This window comes from Alosa sapidissima, chromosome 13 (assembly GCF_018492685.1).
Source record: "Alosa sapidissima isolate fAloSap1 chromosome 13, fAloSap1.pri, whole genome shotgun sequence".
Classification (NCBI taxonomy): Eukaryota; Metazoa; Chordata; class Actinopteri; order Clupeiformes; family Clupeidae; genus Alosa; species Alosa sapidissima.
The window spans coordinates 32,811,244-32,838,530 of record NC_055969.1 but is presented as its reverse complement, the minus strand read 5'-3'; the positions used below and the strand labels follow the sequence as shown (position 1 = coordinate 32,838,530).

At 40.9% G+C, this 27,287-nt stretch overlaps 2 protein-coding genes across 5 annotated transcripts in view; one reads left to right on the top strand and one right to left on the bottom strand.

Moving 5' to 3' along the window:
- scarb2c (scavenger receptor class B, member 2c) overlaps nucleotides 1–18,322 on the top strand; it is a 21,882-nt gene extending 3,560 nt beyond the window's left edge. For both annotated transcript variants that reach the window (XM_042059842.1, XM_042059841.1), the window contains 6 exons: nucleotides 1,539–1,717; nucleotides 2,092–2,210; nucleotides 3,561–3,634; nucleotides 11,994–12,048; nucleotides 13,935–14,087; nucleotides 15,633–18,322. In XM_042059842.1, coding sequence (XP_041915776.1) covers nucleotides 1,539–1,717; nucleotides 2,092–2,210; nucleotides 3,561–3,634; nucleotides 11,994–12,048; nucleotides 13,935–14,087; nucleotides 15,633–15,671 — 619 coding nt within the window. In that variant the 3' untranslated portion in view covers nucleotides 15,672–18,322. The remainder of the gene's footprint in view (nucleotides 1–1,538; nucleotides 1,718–2,091; nucleotides 2,211–3,560; nucleotides 3,635–11,993; nucleotides 12,049–13,934; nucleotides 14,088–15,632) is intronic.
- LOC121680457 (liver-expressed antimicrobial peptide 2) lies at nucleotides 18,135–27,287 on the bottom strand. Of its 3 annotated transcripts, XM_042059851.1 has the most exons (6): nucleotides 26,839–27,287; nucleotides 26,565–26,636; nucleotides 21,272–21,401; nucleotides 19,722–19,800; nucleotides 19,247–19,389; nucleotides 18,135–18,872 (listed from the first exon to the last, which is right to left on the bottom strand). In XM_042059851.1, exons 3-6 carry the CDS (start codon nucleotides 21,385–21,387, stop codon nucleotides 18,836–18,838), a joined length of 375 nt encoding a protein of 124 aa, XP_041915785.1. In that variant the 5' UTR covers nucleotides 21,388–21,401; nucleotides 26,565–26,636; nucleotides 26,839–27,287; the 3' UTR covers nucleotides 18,135–18,835. The 3 variants fall into 3 exon arrangements, with proteins under 3 accessions (XP_041915785.1, XP_041915783.1, XP_041915784.1); XM_042059849.1 differs by lacking the exon at nucleotides 26,839–27,287 and having other exon boundaries at nucleotides 26,565–26,775; XM_042059850.1 differs by lacking the exons at nucleotides 26,565–26,636; nucleotides 26,839–27,287 and adding an exon at nucleotides 22,514–22,553.

Below are 27,287 nucleotides of genomic sequence, written 5' to 3'. Positions count from 1 at the left end.
CACTACCTGGACATGTTCTGCCATCCATCCCCTCTCTGTCTTTCTGTGACCTTGATAATCATTGGAACTCCAGTTCCAAAGTTTTACAAGATATCAACAGGAAAATGGGTGTTATTGAGGGGAGTGGATGGTGATGTGGATATATTTCAGTGAAAATAAGTGTAAGGCTGTCAAAAATAAAAGTGAATTCGATGGCTGTGTGACACAATTGAAGAAGTTGGTCCTGTCTGGATAAAGTACCTTTCACTTATTTCTCCCACTTCCTCCTTTTAATCATGATGTGAGTCCTCGTGTGCATTCCACTCCCTGGGCAGTATTAGGAAAGTGATCGAGAGGCTGATACAAATGCCCAGTTGATACAAATTTTATTGGAGTTTTTGGCTGGGCTCTGTTTAAGCCTTCAGAAGACATATTTGTACTCAACATAGGCTCTTGATTTATTTTCCTTACTGAGATAAGTAGAAACACTCTCACAAAAAACAATGAACAGAAAATAAATTCCTTCAGGGTCTGAACAGCAGACTTTACAAGTCTAAAAAATCATTTTGGTTCTCATTTTCAGAGCACCCAAACACCTTGTGGGAATATAAAAAGTTTTTTTTAAATATTTTTTTCTTTATTCTCCATGATCTTTTCTTTTTTAAAACACCAATTTGACTTGTCTTATGCAAATCTTTCTTTTTCACTTTCCACCCTGAACATGGGCAAAGTGCACCATTGACATCAATATGTTTTGTATAGAGCTACCACAGGTTACTCTATACAACCACAGGTGGCAGTGTGGTGACTCTATATAAAACATATTGATGTCAATGGGGCATTTTGCCCATGTTCAGGGTGGAAAATAAAAAATAAAGATTTGCATAAGTCAAATTGGTGTTTTCAAAAAGAAGGGATCATGGAGAATAAAGAAAAACCTATTTAAAAAATCTTTGTATATTCCCACAAGGTGTTTGGGTGCTCTGAAAATGATAACCAAAATTATTTTTCAGACTTGTGAGGTCTGCTGTTCAGACCCTGAAGGGATTTGTTTTCTGTTCATTGCTTTTTGTGAGAGTGTTTCTACTTATCTCAGTAAGGAAAATACATCAAGAGCCTATGTTGAGTACAAATATGTCTTCTGAAGGCTTAAACAGAGCCCAGCCAAAAACTCCAATAAAATTTGTATCAACTTTGAGGGACAGCTATGACCATGCAGGATTATCCAGACCAAACGTGACGATTTTGCTACATACTATTCCTATTTATGTACCAGCATGCAAAATTTTAACCTCCTACATGGTTTAGTTCTTGCGCTGTGGGCTTGTGAACTTTGACAAAAAAAAGAGGCCGAACAAAATCGTCAACCCCCTGTAAAACTGGCTGTATCTTGGAAAGTATTGATCTTACATAAGAGTAATTTTACAGTGTGTCTCCTAGGTAACATAGGTACACCTGGTAATTTTTTCAGAATTTTTTGAGACCTAAGTGCGTGGGCCCTGGTTGAACTGACGTGGAATGACCCTACACTTTTTTAAAACTCACCTTCTTTATCCCAGGTCCATGTATGCTGTCTTTGAGAAGGATGTGTGGGTGAAGTACCTACCAGCCCTCCGGTTTGTGCCACCAAGCGAGGTCTTTGCCAATTTGACCATCAATCCAGCCAATGCAGGTTTCTGCGTCCCTGAAGGGAACTGCCTCGGGTCTGGTCTCCTCAACGTCAGTTCCTGCAAGCAGGGTAAGCAGAAGAGAGAGAGTGTGTGTGTGTGTGTGTGTGTGTGTGTGTGTGTGTGTGTGTGTGTGTGTGTGTGTGTGTGTGAGCCCTGTAAGAGGAAGTGAATCATCTGGTGTCACACCACGAGCAGAGTGTGTTCAAAAGTCACATCTGCAATGAGAGTTGGTCAAGGGGTTTCGGGAACTGACAATGGAAAACCATGATCATGATTTAAGAGCCCCGTAGACCATTATAAATAGGAACCCTTCAAATTTGTCAGACATTTCACTTCTCCAATTTTAGATTGTGTTTCACAGGGCTCAGATGACTCAAGCATCCTGATAACCTTTACTCTACAACTGCAACTCAGAATTGTCTTCTCTGTGTTTACTTCACAGGCGCCCCAATCATCATGTCCTCGCCACATTTCTATCAGGCTGATGAGAAGTTTGTGGAGGATGTCATCGGGATGAAACCCAAGAAGGAGCACCATGAGACCACCATTGACATAAACCCGGTACTGTTCCTGTCTGGCTTTTGGTTTCATGATGTGACCACTAGAGGGCACTGTAGCATTAACATTACAGTAACCTCATGCACCTCATGGAAACTCCGTAGAAAATGAATAGCAGAAAATATGAACTAAACACTTACTTTGAGATATGGACTGAAATTATTTAAATTCTTTGCAATTAAACTGGATAACATTTCTGTTAAAAAAAGGTGATCTGAAAAAAAAAAAAAACTAAACCTAAAATGCTCAGGATAAAAAAATAGTATATCAAAATCAAGTCAAGCTTTGTTTGCATCAAGATATAAAATGATCAGTCTGGATAAGAACAGCATTTTTACACTGAAGGTGAGTTAGGCGGGTTGTGTTTAGTAGCGAGATAAGCAGTGGTTTATGGAGTTGTTTGTGAAGTGGGAGACGTGGTCACACACTGGCTGCCTGGGCCCTGAGATTGGGCAGATAACTTATCTGTCTGTCCCGTGTCACATCAGCAGGGCCTCACCTCATTGTTAAAGCTACTGTGTGGTGGCACTGTGGAGTGGCAGAGATCTGCACGACTAAGAGAGAAGCCTGTAACAGCTGAGGATGTGAGAGAGGGGTTCCGTGAGAGCGCAGAAGGGGGGAGCAGCATTAGCATGTCGACAGTCTGATCAAAGGGACACACCTGGCTGATCAAAGGGACACACCTGGCTGCGGTTGTTCATGTTAGCTGCACAGTTCTACTTTCTATACAATGTGTCAACATTGTGTGCGCTTCAGTTGTGGCTTCTGTTTACAGGACTGGGACAGACATGACATGAGTCATCTCCATCATGTTGACTAGACACCTCTGGACTTTACGAGACTGTTTGGACACCAGATAACACTAGAATAGCCCTGTCTGACAAGTGTCAACTGTAGGAAATGGTCCAATAAGTATCAAAGTCCAGTAGCTTCTTTTACCGCTCTTTTGGGGAAGGTCGGGAGGCTGGCTACAGTGTGCACTTGCAAAGTCCAGTCATTACAATCTTTGCAGAGTGAGTGAATAAACAGATATAAACATGTCACACAGACCTGTGCTGTTGACTGCTAAAGAGAGAGCAGTAGAATGCTCTCTGTGTTACATAATGTGCACAATGGTCCAACTGGATATGTATCGTCTTTAGAGTCGTTTGGAAATCAAAAACTAGGGGAAGATTAAAAAACATTTCAATCAGGGGAAAGATTGGAAATATGTGGAAATATTTGGGGACAACTATGATGTTGAGTGAGTGGGTCAAAAGTAATGAGCTGATCTCAAGGTGCGTGTGTCTGTGTCTGTGTGTGTCTGTGTATCTGTGTTCATGTATTGTTGATGGCCTGTCTGTTTCTCCCCAGCTCACAGGTATTGTGCTGCGTGCTGCCAAGAGGCTGCAGGTGAACGTGCTCGTCGAGAAGATCCAAGTCTTCCAGTAAGTGCATTTTTTGATAACATACAGAGGTGAAAAGGCTAGAGTTTCAAATGATCAGGTAGATCACACATCATGGATGTAAACAGAGATGCCGGTATAACGTGTTTGGTCTTCAACACAGGGTTGGTTGGTTGGTTGGTTGGTGGGTTGTGTTTTGCAATGTAAGCCTGGGAATGGAGGACTGGAGTGTACTGTTCTTGCTTCACAGGCTTTTCACAGGTTTTCTCCTCCTCACTATATTACTGGGCTGGCTGGGAAAGGGTTGTATACCTTATGTTGTCTACCATCTTTTCCTTTATTGGATGACCTTAAACACCATGCTCCATAAATATCCACCTGTTGACCTCTGAACATTTTGGTGGTTAGGTTCAACCTTCAGGTCTCACCCCCACTCTCTAGTTCCCTACCCTCTGGGCTGCAGGCTGGCTGTATTCACTGAAGGCCAACATTCTTCATATAGAAACAATACATATGGGTTTCATGCACAGACACAGACCTTTACTGCCTTCTATTTCAGCCATCTGTTACATTACATTTAGACCTTTTTAAAGAATAGTCACACCTGAAATAAATTGGTTATGTGATTGGTTTGTAACCCAATCAAACCTGAGAAGCAGTTGGCCTTGCTGCTATGTTGAGTCTAGGCCATATCAGTATGTGGTCTGTGTTTTGTAAACACTGCACGGTGTTTCTTGAGACATCAAGCGCAAAATGTAGCAGCAGCTGCAAAACGGCGATGTCTACGACTGGAGTGTCCTTTACACCTGAGTCCCCTGCAGCGCAACTCTGTCTGGAAGCAATGAATTATGGGTGCACATGGTCATGGTCACTCACACCTACCCTGCCCTGTCAGCTGGACTGATGTCATAGTTGACCATATTCTTGGCATGCATGAATCCAGCGTGGAAAAGCCTTTGCCCTCTGACTAGCTCATTCTCTCTCTCACTCTCTCTCCCGTTGCGGCGGCACATTTGTCAACGAGTGCAGAAAAGGCAGATTGTCTTCGTTGGGTACATGTATTTACCCAGAAGACTTCGTTGGGTACATGTATTTACCCAGAAGACTGTGTTGGGTACATGTATTTACCCAGAAGACTTCATTGGGTACATGTATTTACCCAGAAGACTGTGTTGGGTACATGTATTTACCCAGAAGACTGTGTTGGGTACATGTATTTACCCAGAAGACTGTGTTGGGTACATGTATTTACCCAGAAGACTTTGTTGGGTACATGTATTTACCCAGAAGACTTTGTTGTCTGCTGACCCATTTCAGACCGATGTTGCAATGACCTCTCCTGCACTGTGGGGTGTAGAACATACCTAATTCACTGTTAAATGTGCTCATCTGTTGGGGTGAGCCTAAATCGCTGCGGACACCGGCTCACACACGACTGTGGCGCACTCCGCTTTCAACATTCGATTACTTAGACCCCATTATTCTCAATACAACCCCACACACCAGAGTTGATCTCTGCCGCCACCTCCGCTGGTGTGCGGGGTTGTATTGATGATAATATTGTCTAATTAAGCTAATGTCCAAAGCAGAGTGCACTGTGCCGGTGTCTGCACTTAAATCAAGTGCAAAAATGTCTTGTAATAAGCAAATATTAGAAAAATAACATCCATCAATCTCAACATTTGCCACAGGTGAATGAGTGACGAGGTCTTGCCTCCTAAAGCTTGTTTGGAAGTTTATTTCATTGTCATGTTTTATTCACTCAGGTAGTTGAAACATTTGATAAAAACCCATAGAAATAGAACTTTTGAAGAGAAATGGATAGCCTAGTTTTCTTTGACAGAGTTGTGGAAGTTTCTTGTTTTGTGAAAAATACTACTTAAAATAAGCATAATTATCTGGCAAGATTTGCCAATAGAACAAGAAGATTTTCACTTAGTACAAGGCAAAAAAAACTTAAATCAAGTGCAAAAATGTCTTGTAATAAGGAAATTATTAGAAAAATAAGTACATATTCACTTGATTTAAGCTTATTTATCTCACTTAGATTTTGAATTCTAGGATTTTTTGCATCATTCTCATTATGTCTCATCATCATTATGACCGCCGCGCAGCGAAGCGGCGGTCATATAGGTTTAGTCAGATTTTTTTTTTTTTTTTTTTTTTTCTTTTTCGCATGCCCAAATTTCCGTCAATGATTCCCGGGACACTGAAAGACCGGGGTACACGAAACTTGGTGGGCATGTAACCCCACATGGATAGCATGGAACCATCGTTTTTCGTTTTGATCTGTAGCCCCCCCGCTGGACTGGACCCCCCAAAAGGAGGGTAGGGCAAACACAGTTTTCTGTGAATATCTCGAAAACTGTAGGGTTTAGGAGGACCATTTTTTTTTTGTATGTTGATCTCAAGGGGCCATGTCAACCCATTCCATAACCACTCATTTCATGTATAGCGCCACCTAGTTAAACACAAAAAAGTAAAAATGAGGTGTTGTAATTGAAGGTATCTGTGACCTAACATAGTCAAAACTGCACGAAATTGGAATTGTAGGATCATTATGACACCCTCTGTATGCACGCCAAGTTTTGTGGAATTCCGTTCATGGGGGGCCACACAATAAATTAATTTATGTTACTATACACCAACTGGCCTGTAGGTGGCCGGAGACAGTTTTCTGTGAATATCTCGATAACCGTAGGGCCTAGGAGGTCCACCTTTTTTATGTATGTTGGTCTTAAGGGGGCATGTCAACCCATCCCATTACCACTTATTTCATGTATAGCGCCACCTAGTTAAAAATTAAAAAGCAAAAAATTAGGTGTTTTCATCACAATATCTCTGGCTGACAAGGTCAAAACTGCACGAAATTAAAAGTGTAGGATCATTATGACACCCTCCGAATGCATGCCAAGTTTTGTGTACTTTCGTTCATGGGGGGCCTTACAATAAAATAATTTATGTGTACATTTAGTGACGTACACCAACAAGGATTCCCGGGACACTGAAAGACCGGGGTACACAAAACTTGGTGGGCATGTACCCCCACATGGATAGCATGGAACCGTCATTCTTCGTTTTGATCTGTAGCCCCCCCGCTGGACTGGACCCCCCGAAAGGAGGGTAGGGCAGACACAGTTCTCTGTGAATATCTTGATTTTTTCCGTATGTTTGCCTCCAGGGGTCATGTTAACCCATTCCATGTGCACACATGTGCATAAACAGATACACACGCACACACATACATTTACAGTAATCATACGTATGACACATACTCACACAGTAGACATATGTACGCATGCATGCACATGCACAAACACACATACGCAGGCAAACACACAAGCACGCACATACACACACACACACACACCCACACCCACACACATAAACATAAATTTGTACATGCACACATGCACACAATTCAAGAATTTTTCCCGTCATCTACTCCCTGAATTTTTGGTCATTGATACCCGGGACACCGAACCACCGGGGTACATGAAATTTGGTGGGTATGTAGCCCCACTAGACTTTTACGGAAAAATTTAATTTCGTCCCCGGGTTCAGTAGGATTAAAAGAAAGCCAAAATAAATATTCATCATCATCATCATGGCTGCATTTTCAGTATTGGCGAGAAGTAGTCGTTTGTCCACTAGATGGCGCATCGTTGCAGTGAGACGTAATTTTGTTGGACGTTAAAAGTGGGTTGGAAAAAAACAATGGACGCTTCATACAAGGACTGTAATTTACCGCAGCGAACATCTAATAAGGATAGGACGATGTTCACATGAAGTGTAATTCCCATTTCTTCTTGAAGCCGAAATAAATCTCAGGATGTTTATCGGACATGCTTGGTTTTTACTGCAGGTACGTTAATCTTGTAATATCAATAAGGACCTAGGTAATGTTACCGTTAGCGTTGGTTGAGTGATGGAGGCATTTGATTTATTGCATTTGTAGAAAACTATAAATGCGGTTATACCAAGCAAATGTATAGCAGCACTGTTTGTATCTTTCGACTGTCATTAATTGCACGTGCTACAAAATCATTCTGTGCAATGGAAGATTTACCAACGTTACACCGGTCTGATACAGTTTTGCCTATACATGCGTGAGACTGAGACGCCTGTTTATTTTGTTTTAAGTGCGTGCATGGTGTGAGAGGGGAATCGATGTGCTTTGATTACAGCTTGGTAGTTGTAGTCTGTGAAATTAAAAAGCACGTGTGTGGGAAGTATCCAAACAATGACACCTTCATTTCATTATGGCTGCTTTAGCAACACACCTTAAGCTACTGTGTAGTGGGTCCCATTTAGAAGTGGCTACTTCATTCGCGCTTTCCTTGACTCATGGAGCTGCTTGAATGTTATTACAATTTTTCGCCACGATATGACAGTTTAAGTCCGCTTGATACTGTAAGGCGTAAGCCATTGGTTTCCAAAGGAGATTTTATTTGTGTCGCCAGCATAGCCTATTGGCAATTTATGTTGTAAATAGGCCTACCTTATAATCCTACCTGTAGCTTAGGGAAGCTAGCTTTCTATTAGGATCTAGTTTGTTATTTACCGTTTTGTCATAACTCCCTGATGCATTTTTGCATTTAGAATAACCAGAGCGTGTATATCTCAATCGGAAAATTAAACAATATCGGGTGCCTATGGACTAGGCTGGGTGAACCCAGCCTGATCTGCCCGCTATTTATTTTTTTATTTCTTAAAAGATTGAGCTTGGTCTGATGAAAGCCAGACTAGCCATGGACCTCAGTTAAACAATGCAAGGGAACATGAATCAGCCTATATTTTCACTAACAATAACGGACAAAAGCTCTTCAACTTTGGCCCGTTAAAGTGTGTATGAACAGTCTAGCGACGCATTTCATCAAGGCCCATTTGGACATGTCAGTTATTTGCACCACTGGTTAGATGTAAAACAGCATTTCGTTTCAGACTAGGCTACTGTTACTTAATTTGTGCATTAACAATAACGTTTCAGACTAGGCCTACTGTTACTTAATTTGTGCATTGACAATAAAGTATTACATGAACTAAAGATGACTAAAATCTTATGTAGAAGAAGAAACATTCACAAAAAATCCATCCATCCAAAAATGACCTTTGTTTTTGATAGCTGCTGAAAACGGCATGGAACTGACAGAGATGTTTTTGTTTAAAAATAAATAAATAAATAAATAAATAAATAACATTATGCTGATACCTTTTGCTTTTCCCAAATACAATGTAGCCTACAGGTGTAAGTGACCTTTCATCAATCCAGTTGCAATGGATGAACTGTGATGAACTGCCCTACTTGTGATTGTTTAGAGATTTTAAAGGTTTTATAACAATGCTACATCTTCTTTGGCTATTCTACAATCTATTCACCTTTTCAGCACCAGTAGGCTACTTTCTGTGCAGCCGCACACACACACTCAGGCATGCCAAACAAGCATACACAAAAGTTTCAAGAGTGGGGGATGGAGTAAAATATGGAGACAAATTGAAGTGTGATTTATTTTCGCGGAACGGCTGTACAGGACTGAGCGGCGGTCATATTTTGTACCGCTATGCGGTACATCTAGTTATGTATCATTCTGTTTTATGGTGTTTGGTGTCTTATGTATCATCCATAGTACAGCTGTATTGGCACATTATTGTACTCTTACATTGTGACGTGTTTTTGTGTGTTATGTCGGTATGTTATACTGTACTCTGAGTGTTGTTGGACTGTGTTGGGACCTCTGCTATCTGATATTCACATCTGTTATAGTGTCAGGATGTCCAGAGTACTGACAGTCAGATTTAGTGCTACATGACCTTTGACCAGTCAAAGTTCTTTAGCACTGATCGATCCCAAATCTGATAAGCCACCTCCGAGTGTTTATGTGAGTTGAAATCAGGGCTGCCCCAGTTGCATAAGGATGGATGGTCCTATTCTCATTATGACCTCCAGTAAAGTTGGAGAAATAATAAGCTAGTGCTAGTGCATTCATTGCATTCATTTTCCTGGTACTTGCTCGGTAAATTGCGTTCTGTCAGATTGTGTCCTTCCCAGGACCAGCTATCAGTGTGGCTGAGGCTGCTTTTGTTGGCAATTGATATGCTTTAAACACTGTGCAGGATGTGTTTTTTTGTGTTGTATAGTGGAGAGAAACGGGAGGGAGGGAGGGTGGGAAAGGGAGATTGGAGTGAGGGAACACGAGGGAATGGTTCCAGGAGAGGGAAGCAGAAAGACTCCTAAACATATGAATGGGGGATGGAGGACTTTCCATACTTATAACTGCCCTGTTGACATCATGACAGAAGAAATGTGTTGAAGGAGAATCTTCTCACTGAACATTAGTAGCATGGCCACATCTGTTCCCTTAAAGTGTGCACAGGCTTCTGTAAATGCACAAAAGGTCGCCTAAGTCTCTACACCTGTAAAAGATCTTAACAGGAACACTTAGCTGCATGGTGTTGTTTTGCACACAGAAGAATTTCCTATGGAAATTAGGCTCCACAATCCTGTTCAAGCTGCCTGAATCTGCCAACGGCCTGGAAAACAACCTCTCTGTCGTCAATAACCTTGCCCCTGATGTGCCCCCCTCACCGCCTGATGGCCATGGCACACTTCTCACCCCTCTTTGGTTTCCCAACAGGGCAGTTGTCATCATCCCATAGGCCGACTTTAGAAGCCAGAAAAACCCTCGTGATGAGGTGACGGGGGAACCAGTGCAGTATGTGCCCTCGTCCCCTGGCCAGTCAAACGTCATAGCTATTTATTAAGTCTGGTTTAATGTGCCCTCGTCCCCTGGGTCACCAGTCAAACGTCATAGCTATTTATTAAGTCTGGTTTAATATAGCTTTGGCTGCTGCATGACGCTTGACTGGGGCAGGAGGTGAGGGGACGTGTCCTCTGGTGTTTGGGTTACACGGGGCCGAGAGGGAAGTCACTGTTGTGGTGGCACTCCTACAAAGCCTGTATGCCATGTTTTATAAACTTTTGTTAATATTTAGTCACAAAACAAATTAATCTTGTAAGCTGTTTTTGATTTGCTTGTATTGTTTAACCCCGTCTGTTTGTATTTTGCTTGACTTAATGTGTATGTGCGTGCTTGTGTCTATTGTGTATATGTGTGTGCCATTAATCAAAAAGGTTACTTCATATCTCTCAGTGGCTTGTCAGATAAAGTGTGAACAGAAAGGATTCCTGGATTCCAGTTTGAGATCAAATTTAAGCCTTTGCAAGTGTAATTTGACTCAACGCTATGTGTTGTCCTCATATTTAACCCCCCTTACACAGCTGGTGGTGCTGGTGTCTTGGCATGGCAGTTTCAACTCCGTAAGGAATGGCCCGAGTGGTGGGTCCATGTCACTGGCATAGTATGTCACTCAAGTTCGGCCAGGCACGTGAAAGCTGGGACCTGGAGCAGAATGCTTAAATTCTGCAACTCAATCACCCATTCCTACTAGATGCCATGTAGCAAAGGTCTATAAATACAAGGGGTGTGCCTTCTGTGATATTTGAATATCTGACTGTGTCTACAAACAGTTATTGGGTTGCAGTGATCGTAACTGTGACCATAAAGCTACAGAACATGGACATGCATCTGCAAAAGAAGTACAACCATGTGAATTTGTAGACTAGTGGTTCCCGAAGCGTGGGGCGGGCCAGGCACCCTTCCTTATTGAGTTGAAACAGCCGTGGAGTTGCCATTTGTGAGTGATAAGTAGCAAACAGCGATTGTGGCTCTGGCCGTTTAAACATGGAATATCAGGTTATAGTTTTGTCTGTCTTGTTTATATGTTTGTGTCAGACTGAGTAAGGGGGTATGAGATTTGGTGAATACATGTTTTTCAAAAATTGTATAATTTATATCTGGCAACCTGGCTACTGTTTCCTTGTAGGATTATGTTGTTTTCCCCAAATTGGACACAGTACTTTTACAATCATTTTGTTTATCATCTACACAAATTTACAATATAGTTATTTTTTGTAATTGTTATAATTATTTATCTGGTATTCCATATTTCCTTATAACACCCTATGTACAAAATAACCAAATAGCGAAAACAGTATTTGAATAGTTAATTATAGGACACAGTAATTAGGATATTTGAATTTTCGTAAACATCCCTAATACAGTAAATACGGCAAATAAACATCCAGGTTTTATTCAACAGGGATAGAATTATGGTAAACAAAGCTTGAAGGACCAAGGCACAAAACATCTTTGCCTTCCTCTAAGTAGCAGCTGCTTGTGGGATCTAGTTTTACAGATAAATATGTAACTACATCATGTATTTCACCAATTCCTTGACACTCTTTAATGATAGGAATGAGGGCTTTTGTTGAATACAAAATGACCATGTTTCCAAAGGTTTGTGTGTCTGAATGTTCTTTTTGTTGTTCTTTTATATACAGAAGTCAGACGGGTGATGTCAGGACCTTGGTGTTCCCTGTGATGTATCTCAATGAAGTAAGTGCGTCTTTGTTTAGCCTAGACATATGGAAAACCTCCAAGGGGCTTTTCTCTCATGTGGGCCTCAAGTCATTTGTTATTATTGTTACCCTCTCAGTTGTTATTGTTCAGTGTCAGAAATCATGTAGCAATTGTTACATGCCATTAGGGGTCTCTGCAGGGTGAAGGTCTCACTAATTGATGTTCTCTCCTGCTACTCGGTCAGGAAATCCCTGCTGGGTCTGTATAACACGCAGTGTTGGTTCGGAATATCAATAGAGTGGAAGGATGTCTCTAAAAACAAAACAAAACGTCTGCCTTGACAATGTCCTAGTTCTGCTCACCTTTGGCCTAATTACAGTATTAGTGATGTATTTCCAATCTATAAATATTCCCCTTGGCCAATGGTTGTAATGTTTGATACGGGTATTTTGATTGTATACAGTGTATTAATCCCACAAACTACAATATAACTACAAATCAATCATTCAGTATTTGCATTTTGTATTTATTTCTATTCACAAATGTCTCATACGTGTCATTACTTTCAACAATTACAATAAAGGGCTACTTTGAGGATTACTTTGAGGATTTGAGGGCTAAGAGGTTAGCATTGTTTTAAGTGGAACAGAGGTCACCTCATTCCACAACAGACCTTATCAAACCACAGGAGACACAAGTTATATTCCAGACCTGTTCATAACCCCCACCCATGAGCATTTCCTCATAGGCTGCCAGATGTTGAGGAGAGCCAATTTGTCACGGGTAGGATGGGCTGGGCGTGGTTCTCAGGGTCTCTGCTTTCCCAGCCATCTGCAAACACAGAGAGGATATCTGGTCTGGTCTCTTAGTGTTGGATGAGGTTTGGGAAAAACATGATCTTGCCTTATGTCCAGAGTGGTCATGTGCGCGGCGGGACCACATTTTTACTCAGGGGTGCGGCGCAGAGTAGATGAAGATAAGGGGTCCAGGGGCTTTAAATGTTAGAAGTGCTGGCAGCTAAATATGCAAATTTAACACAGTTTCAGAGTGACAAACATTCTAAACACAACACGAAACTAAGACATTTCTGGTCTTGAAAAACAAACAAAAAAAAACACCAATGATGCTATGAAAAGACATATTGTTATTACTATGACCTGGCCAATTGGTCAATAACTTTTGGTCAATAACATCCACATCATAGCAAGTTTTTTTTTTTCTTGCTCCATGTTACCGCGGTAAAATTTGGCCCTAATTCCTTTTGTCTAGGCTGGCCCCATTTCCCCCAATTGGCATATAATTGAATAGGTTCTATTAGCCTAACAGCCTGTGTATGAGTTCTCTTGAGAAGGCGGCGCAGTGATGGCATATTGCACACACTGAATGATCAAGCAGCTGCTACATGCAACTCTGACAGAACTGACCAATGAAGCTAAATGTAAATGTAGAAATATACAGCAGGGCCTATATAGGGGCTCTATTAGCAGAAATGTACTACTGATAATTAATATGTTTTCATTAGAGAATAATCACCTTTATTATCCATTGTGTTTTCATATTTGTTATGGTATATTTGCTTCTTTCTGTTTTGATGTAATAAGGCCAATTTCCCATTTGGCTTCTGACATCACATGGATGGATAGATCCACTTGAATATACACATTTGAAACATTTCAAATAATTTATATATTTCAAATTTCTTTTCTGATGTATACCTTATCATATTATATTAAAAAATGTATGTTCAGTGCTCAGTGTACATTAGTGCTAATAGAATAAAGAACTATTTACACCATGTGTTCCACCTCATATCAGTCAGGGTGTCCTGCGGCACCCTCAGCACCCATCTTCTGGCGCCCTTGAGTGTGACCTCTGTCCTGCTGTCCCCCTCACCTCTGTGTCCTGCTCCTCTCTCTGTGTAGAGCGTTGTCATTGATGACGACTCGGCTAAGAAGCTCTTGGCCGTGGTGGCCGAGGGCAACGTGGTGATCAACATCCCCTTCATTATCATCGGCCTGGGCGTCCTCTTGGGTGTGGTCTTCATGGCGCTCATGTGCAGACAGAGAACTCCAGAGGTGAGCCTTGTCAGGTGACGACGTGTCTGTCCACACATGTAATGAGTCATTAGGGATGGACCGATATATCGGCCGGTGTTCCAGTTTAGGTGGTGAGCAGTTTAACTGGTGATATTTGCATAAAATCAGTGAATATTCAACAAGACCCTGCCTACTTAACAAACACTGGTCATATAATTAAGTAATGCCAACGTTGTTCCGTGGTATTTGTGGGAGTTTTATTCAGCGACCACCTGGCTGTTGGACGCGTGTGGTGTGTGTGTTTGTGTGTGTGTGTCCCTCCCTGAATGCCTCTTCTATAAAACTGCTTGTCATTGTATTTCGGGAGCTGCAAATAGCTAAGTTGTAGGCTATCCGTATGCATGCGGTAGCGGTGGCTGTTACGAACACTGGTCAATCATATCATATGATTAAGTAATGCCGACGTTGTTCCGTGATATATGTGGGAGTTTTATTCAGCGACCACCTGGCTGCGTTTTGGATGCGTGTGGTGTGTGCGTCTCCCTCCCCCTCTCCCTTCGAGCTGGGCGGAGTTGCCATCGCAGTGATCTCAGAGCTTTAATAATGAGAGACGTGTTATATGTAGTTGAATATTAATCCGTGTTCACGTTCACCATGTACCAGACATGCCGTGTATGCCTTGTTCAGAGCCGTTTGCTAAAGTTATCATTATCAATCCAGTTCAATGGTGGTTTGTCAGCTACCAAATAGAAGTTTGTGTGTGCGTCTGACTCACTCAGTGGGACACACGCATCACAGCGATATGAGAGTGCTGCGCTTCCTGAAGGAGAGATTTTAAAACTTTGAGAGATATGTACGTCTTTTCTTCTGCTGATTTATGTTCTGTGGTTGACAAATCTGGCAGCTTTTTTTAGAAAAATATAGAAATAGAAAAATTGAAACCATGCAGTCTTAAATTACAAATCAAGCACTTTAATTCAATAGCTACTTTTCAGGCTTATTGTTTTCTTAAATTATTTAAATGTGTTGACAAAGGACATTTTGTGATGACCTGAATTATGTCTTATAGTCAGCAAGCAATGCATCATCAAGACTGTTGTAAGATGTTGATGAAAGCATTTTGCACAGTTAACCATATATCCAGTGCACCCATCCATAAGTTCAATAAATGTTCCTTTTTAAAATTGAGACTTATAACATTTGTTATCTTCATTTGTGTAATTATGTGTCATTTGTATGGTGTAAATTGAGGGAGCAAAATAAAAGCAGTATCGGCTCCAAATATCGGCTCAAGAAAATCGGCAGCCTGTATCGGCCATCGGCTTAGGCTGATGGAAAAAAATCGGTATCGGCACTAAAAAAGGGATCGGTCGATCCCTAATAGTCATGGGAACATGATAGATAGATAGATACCTTGGAGATAGATAGATATCAATAAAGTATCTAACTATCTATCTATCATGTTCACATGACTTATCATGTTTGTGAGTGTGTGTCAGTGTGATTGTGGTGGTGGTGATGGTGTTGTGGAGAAGCTCATGACCTCCTTGGTTTGTTTGTTTGTTTGTTTGTTTGCTTCTGTAGAGCTCCCCTGCTGAGCGCCAGCCCCTGCTGAAGCCCTAGCCATGAAGGAGTTGGTCCTCGGGGGATGAACTTGACCGAGCGTGCCTCACAGCTAGCAGGCCAGCGTCGGCGGCACCATTCTTAAACAAGCATGGTTTCTTCACCCTCCTTCATCTTTCAACGCTTACTGCATGGCACTTTACCACGTCCCCAGAGTTCCTGTCCCATTCTGATGATGACCACTGATTTGAAAGCGGTCCATGGACGGATGGAAGGACATTTAATAGTGCAGTAGTTCTTTTTATCTTTTTATTTTGATGAATAACCCTGTCTTGTTTTGTTCAATCATGTGTTTTTAACAATCACTGTATATTGAAAGAGCTGCTTTTATGCTTATTTCAAGAGGGAGAAATTAAGATCCTATGAAAGTAGCCCACGCTTTGGGAAAGAATGAAAGGAACATGTTTGTTACTCTACTGATGTTAGCCTTTAACTTGAGTTCTAAAAAAGGACACAGTAATCCTGAGTGGCTTTGTTAGTTTTGCAGGCCTGTGATATTAGCTTTGGCTAACAGGGTCTTCCTCACCTGGCAGCGTTTCAGAACAGAGGGAGGTGAATGATTGGACAGATAGTCCACGAGGTATGAGGCAGTAATGCACTATTTGACGTATTTGTGACCTACTGTATCTGGGGCAGAAAGGAATACTTAAATCCCTTTTTCATCCACTAGTCGTAGAGAGGGGAAAGCAAAAGGTACAGAACCAGTCCTTTGCCACTAACTTTATTAATTAGATAGGCTGATAAAGAAAGAAAATTCAGATTTTTGTAAGAATCTACTTTCTATTATTTATTTTTTTTACCCTCGATCTCCGCGGGTCTTTGAAGAGCATTATTCAGTGCTGACCAGAGATAGGGAACCCCATAAATGCGTCTCTTGTGTTTGCTGCTTCATTCTTTGACATGAAACGTGATTAGGCTTTGTACTACAGATATTCTTCAACGCTACAAGAAGTGCACAAACATTTTATGCCCGATTGTATCACAATCAGATCTCAGTTCTCTTTCACGTTTTAGTCACTGATAACTTGGAAGTCCTACTTCTATAGCAAGTCCATGCAAGAAGGATGTCAACTGACCCATCTTTACAATAGCATTGCCGATAGGAGTTCTTGTAGTCAGTGGTTACAGTGTCAATGACTTATTTACTACATACATTAGAAGCTGTGCTCGTACTCACACACTCTGTTATCTCACACACTCACAGGAATCAGTTACTGAGAAGCATCATGACTTACCAGTCGTGATGTAAGAGTTAACCACTCCCATGTACAGCTGGACATTTTTTTTTGAAGCCTTGAGCTTCCTTCCACCTTCTGTGTGAACATGCTGATTAATGTCATCCCATGCTGAGCAGGGCAACACGGTTAAGGGCAATAGGTCACTCACACATAGCGTTTCGTCCCACTGTTCTCTCCCACACAGGTTTCTAGATTTAGAGGAAAAAGGAGTATAGGAAACCATTCCCAGACTACACTTAGTCATTCTGTCCCCTGTAGTTATTCAGGAGTTATATTATTTTTGCTTTATTTTTTACATGTACTTTTTAATTACTTTTTGTTTTGTAAGAGTTTGTGTTCCAAGTGATCGCAGTTGTGCCCACTGATTGATGGATTTATGTTGCGTTGCTTGGCGTGAGCTCAGTGAGCTCAGTTACTGTTACCCTGCTACTCTGCTCATTTGACCTCCCTACACCTGCCCATTAGTGCCCTCAAACTATCTTATCAGGAAGACTGAAGCAGGTAGTGGGCGTGTTGGACAGTATCTCTCCAGAGTGCAGCACACAGTTCTCCTGTGCATACACTAACCCTCACATTCAAAGGGAACTCCCATGTCAACTCCCACTAAGAGATGCAATCTTCAAAAAAGGAATAAACAAAGAAACATTGCTCTGGATTTTGCTCTTGTTTTCAACAGTATGTAGTGAATGGGAGCTCTTTATGTTATAGTCAAATTTGTTGCCTCATGTTCTCATGCTTTAATCTGCGTCGGACATCGCACTCATTTACAATACTGTCAATGCAGCATTCCCTTGTGCTATAGGACTGAGAACATGTAATAGTTGGTCAGTCATACATCCATTTTTGTGTGCATTGCAGTATTACAGATGTTTCAGTGTAGCAACTGAGGTTGTGTTCTGACTTGATGTACATGTCTGATGTCTATTTACCTACTCTAATCTGCACTACATTCTCCAAGTACATGTGTGTTTAGCACAATATGGCCTAAATTACTTAAAGCCACATTTTTTGAGTTTTGCTTTCAGTTCCATCAGGTATTTTTTGGTAACAATGTGTGTAAATGATTGTTTATGTGCACATAGTAATTACACTATAGGATGGATATGGAAAGATTTACATGTTATGAACAGACTGTTAATATGGGATACTGCTTCTAGTGTTAATGAAGAAAACTGACTTGTGATCAATTCATGAATTATGTCAATTTTAAATTTTGCCATTGATATTTTCTTTTATTGCATTGTGCAAAATTGGATTTTCTTTGCTCTTTCCTAAAAAAAACAAAAAACAATGTAAACACTATAACTGTGGCAATATAAAAGATACTATGTACATTACCCATATCTCATATTTACAAATAAATAACAGCAAAGACATCAGATATCACAAATAAATTCTTTCCAAGAAACCAAATGTGCTTTGACTTGTTTTGAATTCCCATGAATGTATTTAGTACTTCAACATGTCCTGGAACAGAAGAAGTGTTGGGTTGTCCATACCTGACATGGAAAGGACTGGTGCTTAGTACAAGATACAATTAATTATATATTCCAAATATGTGACTGCCCTCACTTAAAAATGTTTCCAGGCGGTATAGTAGCCTAAAATTTACTATTTAGTATACATAACAAATTGTTTCCAACTCATGGTTGGCTTTTACTGCATTGGTCTCAGTCAACTGCATGTGTTTACAAGGTTCTTGCAATACTGTTGTCATTTTGTCCCTTTTAATATTCTCAAAACAGTCAATATGGCTTATGGGAGATTCTGAAAACAGGGGGTATGGTCCTTATCTTAGATGTCCAAAGATGAGAAAGGTCCTCCGCTCCACTGGTATTTTGACTGGCAAACTTTAAAAGCTCAGTGTGATATGTGGTTGAATGTTCAAAAAATGTATCTGTCCAGGTAGTCGTGAAATCCATATATTCAAGAGGAATAGCTGCTAAATGTACAGGTGTGTTTCCTGCGAAGATAAAAAGTAAAAAAGATAAGATAAAAAAGTATATAAATTGACATTCAGACTTGAAATCTATTAATAGCTGTAACATCTGTTACAGTATATGTCAAGTAATGTCAGTGGATGTCGACTCAATATAAGTCAAGAAAGCTGACTAAACATACAGATATAGGAAACAGCAAAAGACACAAACAGGAGTTGATTATGCACTTTACAGCCTGCCATATCTTACAACCTTTACCCGGAATAACAATAATGCAGATAATTTCTTGTCTAGCACACGTACATGTAAATGGTGCCTGGTGCAGTGGCACCAAGGGAGGAGGGAGAGATTGTGGGGCAGAAGAGATGGTGGTCTGGACGCTGGGGGCAGTTCTTACCTGCAGTACTTTGTCCCGCACTCAGAGTGCTCCCTGCAGCTGGCCCCCATGGGCTTGAGCATGTTCCAGCGCCAGAGCAGCGAGCGCTTGGCTCGGTGGATCAGACCCGTTGCCCAGTCCTCGGCCACCGGAGCCGCCTTCACCTGCCACACACCGCACACACACGTTTCACATGTAGCCTTATATTTTATTTGCACAGTTCACCACCAACAGAAACCTACTCTGAAGAGCATCACATGCAACAAAGCAGAGCAAAAACCTACAAGTCACTTGTACACAGTGCTGCTAATCAACTATTAGTGATTGCAGTCTTGCAACCAAGTGCTGTAAACTTGAGTGCAAAAAATACAAACTGACCCAAAAACATTCAGATTCTAAAAAACATAAAAGAATAGTATGAAAAATCAAATGGCATCCACAACTTCCACTGTTGATTTGGTTCATGGCCTTTTGGAAATGCAGTGCTGATTGTTACCTGCACAGCGGCGATCAGGGTCAGGACCAAACAGAGGGCAATCACCCTCTGATCGATGGTCTTCATGTTAGCGGAGGATCTGGGAAGCAATGTCGTGTGTACCACAATGAGAAAGTGAGAAAGGCAAGCTGTCTTTATATTAGTGGCGATTATCTTCTGATAAGCGCTCTGTGAGGGCACTGAACACATGGTGTGTAGGTGAGCAAAGGCCGCCTCATCTGTGGGGTGGGATAGCCAGGGTGATTCCACGTCTTCGCTTGCTCTTTTTGCCCTGACCTCTCTGTGCCCTACAGAGGCAGCCCAGAGGACCAGGGCGTGCCGACAGTCCAGGTGATCGAGTGAAGTGACAGATTTGCACTGGCGAGGTTTTAAAATCTTTGCAAACTTGAGCGGCCATAATGATTGTATTGTTTAAGAAAATAATAAAATATGTCACCAGCTCATAAATCTTAATCTGTAAATCTGTCATCTGTAAGGCTAATGTTGTGTTCTGTGAGCATAAACAGCTAGTTTTGTTTTACTTAGTTTTTTTTAGCTGAGATGCAAAATGAAAGTAAAAAAAAAAAGTAAAATCAATTTTATCACCACTTCTGATCTCAACATGATGCCTTAGTGGCAGCACAAGAACAAAATATCATTATCCTAACGACACCCTACCATCAACAAGCCTAACGTATTTACTAATTACTATGTCCTTAGTGTCTGAGTTTGACAGAAGATATGTAATGTCTGTGAGAGATCTGCATTGAGATATAATTACAGTAGGGGGTGCTAATCAACCTCTAATACTGTGTGATATTCGCGGCTGTTAATCTCTAGTTTTTGAGGAGTGGTAACAGTAGCTTGCCTGGGACAAATACATGAGACTCCTCCACTCACTGTATTTAATCTAGTACTGATACATTTTCTATATCTGCATGTTGTCCTTTCTTTTTTGTACCTCCACACTGCTACCACATGGGTTTGCATGCTAACTGCATTGCCTATTTCATTCATCCTTGACATTTCAATGACAGACTGCAGATGGACATTGAATTACTAAAAGATTGTTGTGGATTTACAGTTGGAGAAAACCTCTGGGAATATCTGGGTGGTGTTATTCAATGACCTCTCTTCCAAACACTAGCATTTTGTTCAAGATTGTTTACTTCTTTTTGAGAAGAAAGGGGAATTTCAAAGAAGTCCCAAATAGGGAAATAATTTAGATAAAAGATGTGAGTTGCATATTTTGGATATCAGCATGTTGCATTTGTCGAGCAGTTAAGGAGGGAGGATGAGTACGTACTTCTAAGAGATATATTTAGAGATTTTCCTTGATACTGTGCCTTGTACACTATCTCTTGAATTGCATGACTACCCAACAAGACAAAAACCTCTCGTATATTAAAGGCAGAAATGCTTTGTGGAAATTCATCAGAAAGGAACCCAAGCTGGTGGGCAAACCTCTGAGGTTAAAAACTGTGGCCTCAGACATACTATTACATTAGTTTTAGCAGACACTTAGCAGACTATGTATTGTGTCATCTGACTGTGCTATCTGTGCGGCTTACTTGGACTCAAAGAAGACTGGAGGTTGAGAAACCCCAGGGTCAAGGCTCCGAGTGGTACTCCCAACTGATACTGTGGGTGCTGTGTAGACCACAGATGTGTTTGGAATGTGGAGCATGTCAGTAGGCTTCACTATGGAAGAGTGAGAGAACATTATATTTAGCTATTAAAGTCTTACATTTAGCATAAACAGTTGTATACCATTTCTTTTTGCTTTAACTGTGATTAAAGAGAAGATCACAAGAAAACAAGTCAAGAAAACAAGTTTTAATAATTACACATGTATTGCATTGATTTACCAGTCCTGGAGTGATTTTGAACAGCTGCGTTCTATTCATTTGAACTGCTTAAGTCAAAATAGCCTATAGGATTCCTGCGAAGCACTTTTTTAAATAGTTGCAACTAAGGCTTCATCCTCTCCAAACTGAGCAATAGTATGAAACCTCCTCCCCTATCTTCCCTGGAAGACTACACTTTGTTTTTTTTACATGCCAGGGGCCAGATTTCATTGTTGTATAAGCTGTTTGTAAGTAAGTCTAAAGAGTCATCTGAACGCTTATTACAAGCGTGGGGGAACAGACTTATTACAAGCGTGGAGAACAGACAGAGATTTGACAGAGGAGGATTTAACAGAGGAGGAATGGTTTAGATGCATGTCTCAGTGCTCAGACCCAATCTATCAATACAAACTCAAAACTACTGCAGTATAAATGGCCTAATAGATGGTATATAACTCCAGCTAAATTGCTTAAGTTTTATTATTTTTCCCGTCTCCCTAATTTTTTGTCAGCTCTAGCGCCAAGGCCCTTTGAGACAGAGACACCGTTCCAACTTTAAAACGTCCGGTCAGTACCGGTGTAAGTTGCACGCGAAGATGGCGTCAGGTGGGCGTGTCGTTCGTCCGCCATATTGGATTGAACAGAAAGCGAAACTAAATTTTCACAGGTCACAAATTTGGTCCGAACGCCACGAAACTTGACGTACATTATCCTTGGACCAAGCCTCACAAAAGTTACCAGAAGGATTTTTGATTTTCAAAAGCGTTTGCCCGTCACAGCCATACGGTGAAGCTCCGAAACAGGAAGTCGTCCATATCTCAGGAACACTGTCACATATCGATACCAAATTTTGTATTTGAACTCGGGACTCCAATGTGAGGGTGCATAAGCTAAAAAAAAAAAAGAAAACATTCCAAAAGTTTCCAGCATTTGGCAAACCACCCACCCATATTTGGTAACTATCACCTTTCACATTTGCAGTTGTACGTCATTCACAATGCCTTCCAAGTATGCACAATGTCTCTGGGCAGCCACAGTGTCTCTGGGCAGCCTTGCCCAATCATGAAATCCTTGCTCAGCCATGGGATAGTATGGACTTGTGAACTGAAATGGCAAGGAGAACATTAGCTATTTATTGCTGACGTAGTACAGTTATTTTCACATTGACGGTGTTCAAAATAAATTTTTCATTATTGTTAAATATCATGATGGGAGAGTATTATTAAAAATGTTACAAGTATGCAAATTCATATGTTTACGGGCATTTAGGTTTTACTGTGTTGTTTTGTTGTAAAGACATGCAAGGTATTCTAGGCCATGTAATAGACAAACAGTGGTCGGCAGCGTTAACTTGATTTCCATACGTATTAATATGAATAGGTGTTTCTGTAAACCTAGGGACAATAAACAGCCATCTCCGTTACAAAAACGACCTGGTAATCGCTCACTGAAGAGGAAACTATGATAAAAAGATTGTTTTCCTCAAAGCATGGAGTTGACGACACAAGCAAGAAATGTCACGTTAATGTTAAATACGCTAGGTGGCAACGTTGTATTACATTTCACATACATACGGTGACATCATTAGAATTATGTGAGCTTCACAAGTAAGGAAGGTGCAAATATTATGTAATTTATAATGGGAAATTATTGGAAATGTTATTTCTTGTTTATTCTAATTGCAAACCACACACATCCATTCGGGATCACACGTACACATTTACTGTATGTCACACGCCCCCTTATGTCACTGTGACTTGTGGTTGGCATATAGTTTTAGATACACACACCAAATTTGGTGGGTGTGTGTAACTCCCAAAAACAATCAACTTTTGTATTAACATGCCATTAGCCACGCCCACAGGAAGTGAGCTAATTGGGATTTTGTGCATTGTGGACATGATCCATTTTAATGTACTCCTCCTAGACGGTTGATCCGATTCATGTGAAAGTTGGTATACATGATGCCAATATGCTCCTGATTCTAAATTGTGAAGCTTTTTTTGATCTGTTGTAATTTGACAAAATGGCAAAACTATGCAAACTATAGGTTAATAGATATTATGATTATGATGATATTCAGACACCCAATGGGCCTGCCTGGCATACCGCCACCACCTGGCCAAGTAGGAAATGTGCCAGAAATGGACAATGCCTTAAGTGATTGATCTGAAACTTTATAAAATATTGGATATCATTATTGTGGTGATATTCACACATACTGTATAATTCACATGCCTAGCATAGTGCCACCATCTGGCCAAACAGGAAATATGCCAGATTGCTCTATGCTTTGGAAGAATAGTCTGAAACTTCTCATATATTATAATTATGATGATATCCCGATACCCTATGGACCCGCCTGGCATAGTGCCACCACCTGGCCAAGCAGGAAAATGTGCCAGAAATTCGTAATGCCTATATTGGTTGATCTGAAACTTTGCAAAATATTGGATATTATTATTGCGATGATATTCACATGTGTAATTCAAATGCCTAATATAGCGCCACTATCTGGCCACTATCTATGCTTTATAACCAGCATCTTTTCTGTTTCTGTTTCTTTATGTGCCTTATTGTGTGCTATTGTGCTGTTTTGTATTGTTCTGTTTGTTTGTAAAATGAACAAAATCCATAATAAATAAATGTTTTTTAAAAAAAGTACTTCTAAGATATATATTTAGAGATTTTCCTTGATGCTTGATGTATGTAAGGACCCTGTCTTGTTTTGTTTTTTCTGTTTAGGGTTTTTTTTCTGCTCCTCATGTCTTCCTGTTGTCTTTATTACTTCCTGGGTCCTGTGCCATGTGTTCCTTTGTTTGTTTTGCCATGTGGTTCCAAACCAACCAAACAGTTATCACGTATTAGTCTACCATCTTGTAAAATAAAAGACTTATTAGTCTACCCTCTTATTCAAATAATTCCTGACTGTGACGTGAATATGTAGCCTAATTGTCTTTTTGTAGCCTACATGTCTCGCAGGCCTATAGCCTACATTGGACGTAATAGGTAGCCTAATGTTTTAGCAGAAAATATAGATTTATTATTGTTAGGCTACGACTAGGACATTCTAGCGCTCAAATATTTTTGCAAGGCTACAGCGAGCGCAAATGCGTCCTTCTCCTCTGTGTTAAAATAAACAATTTCTTTCGTTAATTATAGGATCAGAAGGTAGCCTATTCGTCTTTCACTGTAAGGCTTGTATTTCATGCATTTAGCAAAAGTCCCAGACAGCAGCGGAGTGGTAATCGGGATTCGTTATTTGTAAAAGTGTTTTTACTCCTATATAGCCTGGACTGCGCGATTGCAGCCCTTTACTTTCACTTCCCGCCGCCCTCATAGTCAGCATAGACGGTAGCCTGATAACGTGGGATGCTGCATAGTACTAAGATTTTAAATGAGTGACCACGATAGTAGTCTTAAGTAGCTTTTTTGCTCTGCCCAGCGAAGGCTGGCAATGTGTAATATTCCGCTGGTTGGTGCACACGCACAGTGCTCAGATTGATTGTCTATCCGTCTTTCACAACAATTTTCTTGGAGCAGATCTTCCACACAACTTCGGTAGCCTGGTCAGTATGTCTCTCTTAGCTGTCCACTTTCATCAGGCCGTATAGCCTATATGATATATTTTTTATTTTTTTATGTAGAACATTATAAATGTATTTCTGTACAGAAATACCTACAGACATACCCCCCCCCCACGATATCATCGTCCATCACGATGTTTTACTGTAGGCCTACACATCGTCAAATGCCAATTTAGGCGACATAGCCCAACCCTACAGATGACAATGACGGGTATCAAGTCAAAACTGAAAAGACACCCTTGACCATTCTGAGTGGTCAATGGAAACAAATTGGCTGTTACGTCAAATGCGGTATTGAAGATCTCAACGCAAAGATGCTGTTTGAACCAGATGAAGGAATGTTATGGAATGAGGAGTTGGAGATACACTGTCAGTTAGTAAACCTTCACAAGCCTTGCAAAATTGATGTCAATGTTTACAATGCTACTAACCATGAAATATCCTTGCCAACCAGAGCAGTTATAGGCCTCTGTAGCCTCTACCCAGCGGATAGCTACCACAACATCAGACTGACAAGTAAGTGAAACCAGAGACACTGTGTGGGATCCCCCTGTAAACCTTGAACATTTAACAACATTGAGCAATGTTCAGGGAAGAGTCTGGCTCCTTTGCTAGAACTAAAGATGAGATTGGCTATATTGAAAATTTGAAAATGGACATTAAGCTCACAGATAATATCCCAGTGGCTAAAACATACAATGCCATTCCACGTCCTCTGTACGAAGAAGTGAAAAATCATTTGCAGGATTTGCTGAAGAAAGATTTCATTCGAAAATACAACTCTTCCTATGCATCTCCAGTAGTGTGTGTCAGGAAAAAGGACTTAAAGGCTTAAGACTATGTGTGGACTTTCGTGAGCTTAACAAAAAAAACCTTCCTGATAGACACCGGGCCTGCAGCTTTTCAGTGTAGTATGGAGGAGAGTTTAGGGTTGCTACGAGACCAAATTTGCATCCCGTACCTCGATGATGTGCTAGTCTATAGCAAAACATTTGAACAACACATTGAGGATGTCAAGTGTGTTCTGAGGCGACAGAAGGAGTATGGCATCAAATTAAGACCTGATAAGAGTGACCTGTTTAAAAATGAAGTTTGTTACATTGGAAAAGTGATTTCAGCAGAGAGCTGAAGAATGGACGAGAAAGAAGTTGAAGCTGTACAAGCATTGAAAAATAAGCCATCTACTAATGTCAAAGAATTAAGGAAACTTTTGGGCTTCCTGGGGTACTACAGAGGTTATGTGCAAGATTTCTCTCGCCATGCAAAATGTCTCTATGACCTGTTGACTGAGGAGCCTGCCATAAATCCTGGGAACAAGAACACCAGAAAAATAAAGAGAGCTGGACAAGCACCACCACATCAAAAGGTAAACTGGAAACCTGTACACCAACATGCCTTAGAGTATCTCACTAGTGTACAGACTAACCCACCTGTTATGGCCTATCCAAAGTTTGAGGGTCCATTTATTCTGCATATTGATGCTTCTGAGGAGGGACTAGGAGCTGTGTTGTATCAAAGGCAAGAAGGTAAACTTCGAGTGATAGGTTACGGTTCACGTACCTTGACACCTGCAGAGAAAAACTACAGACTACATTCAGGAAAGCTGGAGTTTTTAGCCCTGAAATGGGCAGTCACAGAACGCTTCAGAGATTACCTGTTTTATTCTCCTGCAGTAACTGTTTACAGTGACAACAACCCACTTACCTATGTGATGACGACTGCGAAGTTGAATGCAACGGGGCATCGATGGGTGTCAGAGTTAGCAGACTTTAACATCACTTTGAAGTACAGACCTGGAAAAGTGAACATCGACGCCGACTTCCTGTCCCGCACACACCGGGACATGGAGGACTACATGGGTGAGTGTACAGAGCAATGTTCACCTGAAGTGATCAGCGCTGTTGTCAATGCCACTGAGAGACAAAATGATGTTGAGTGGATTACAGCTGTTACCATAAACCCTGCTGTTCAGGATGGTGCTGGTGAAGAGAAACATGGAACAGAGTTGCATTTGTCACAGCATGAACTGGTACAAGCTCAGTTATGTGATCCGGTCAATGTAAAACACATAGGTTGGTGAAAGAACTGTAAGCTCAAATTCAACTCATTAAAGCATGTTTAGACACACACATTTACACTTAGGCGTACTACAT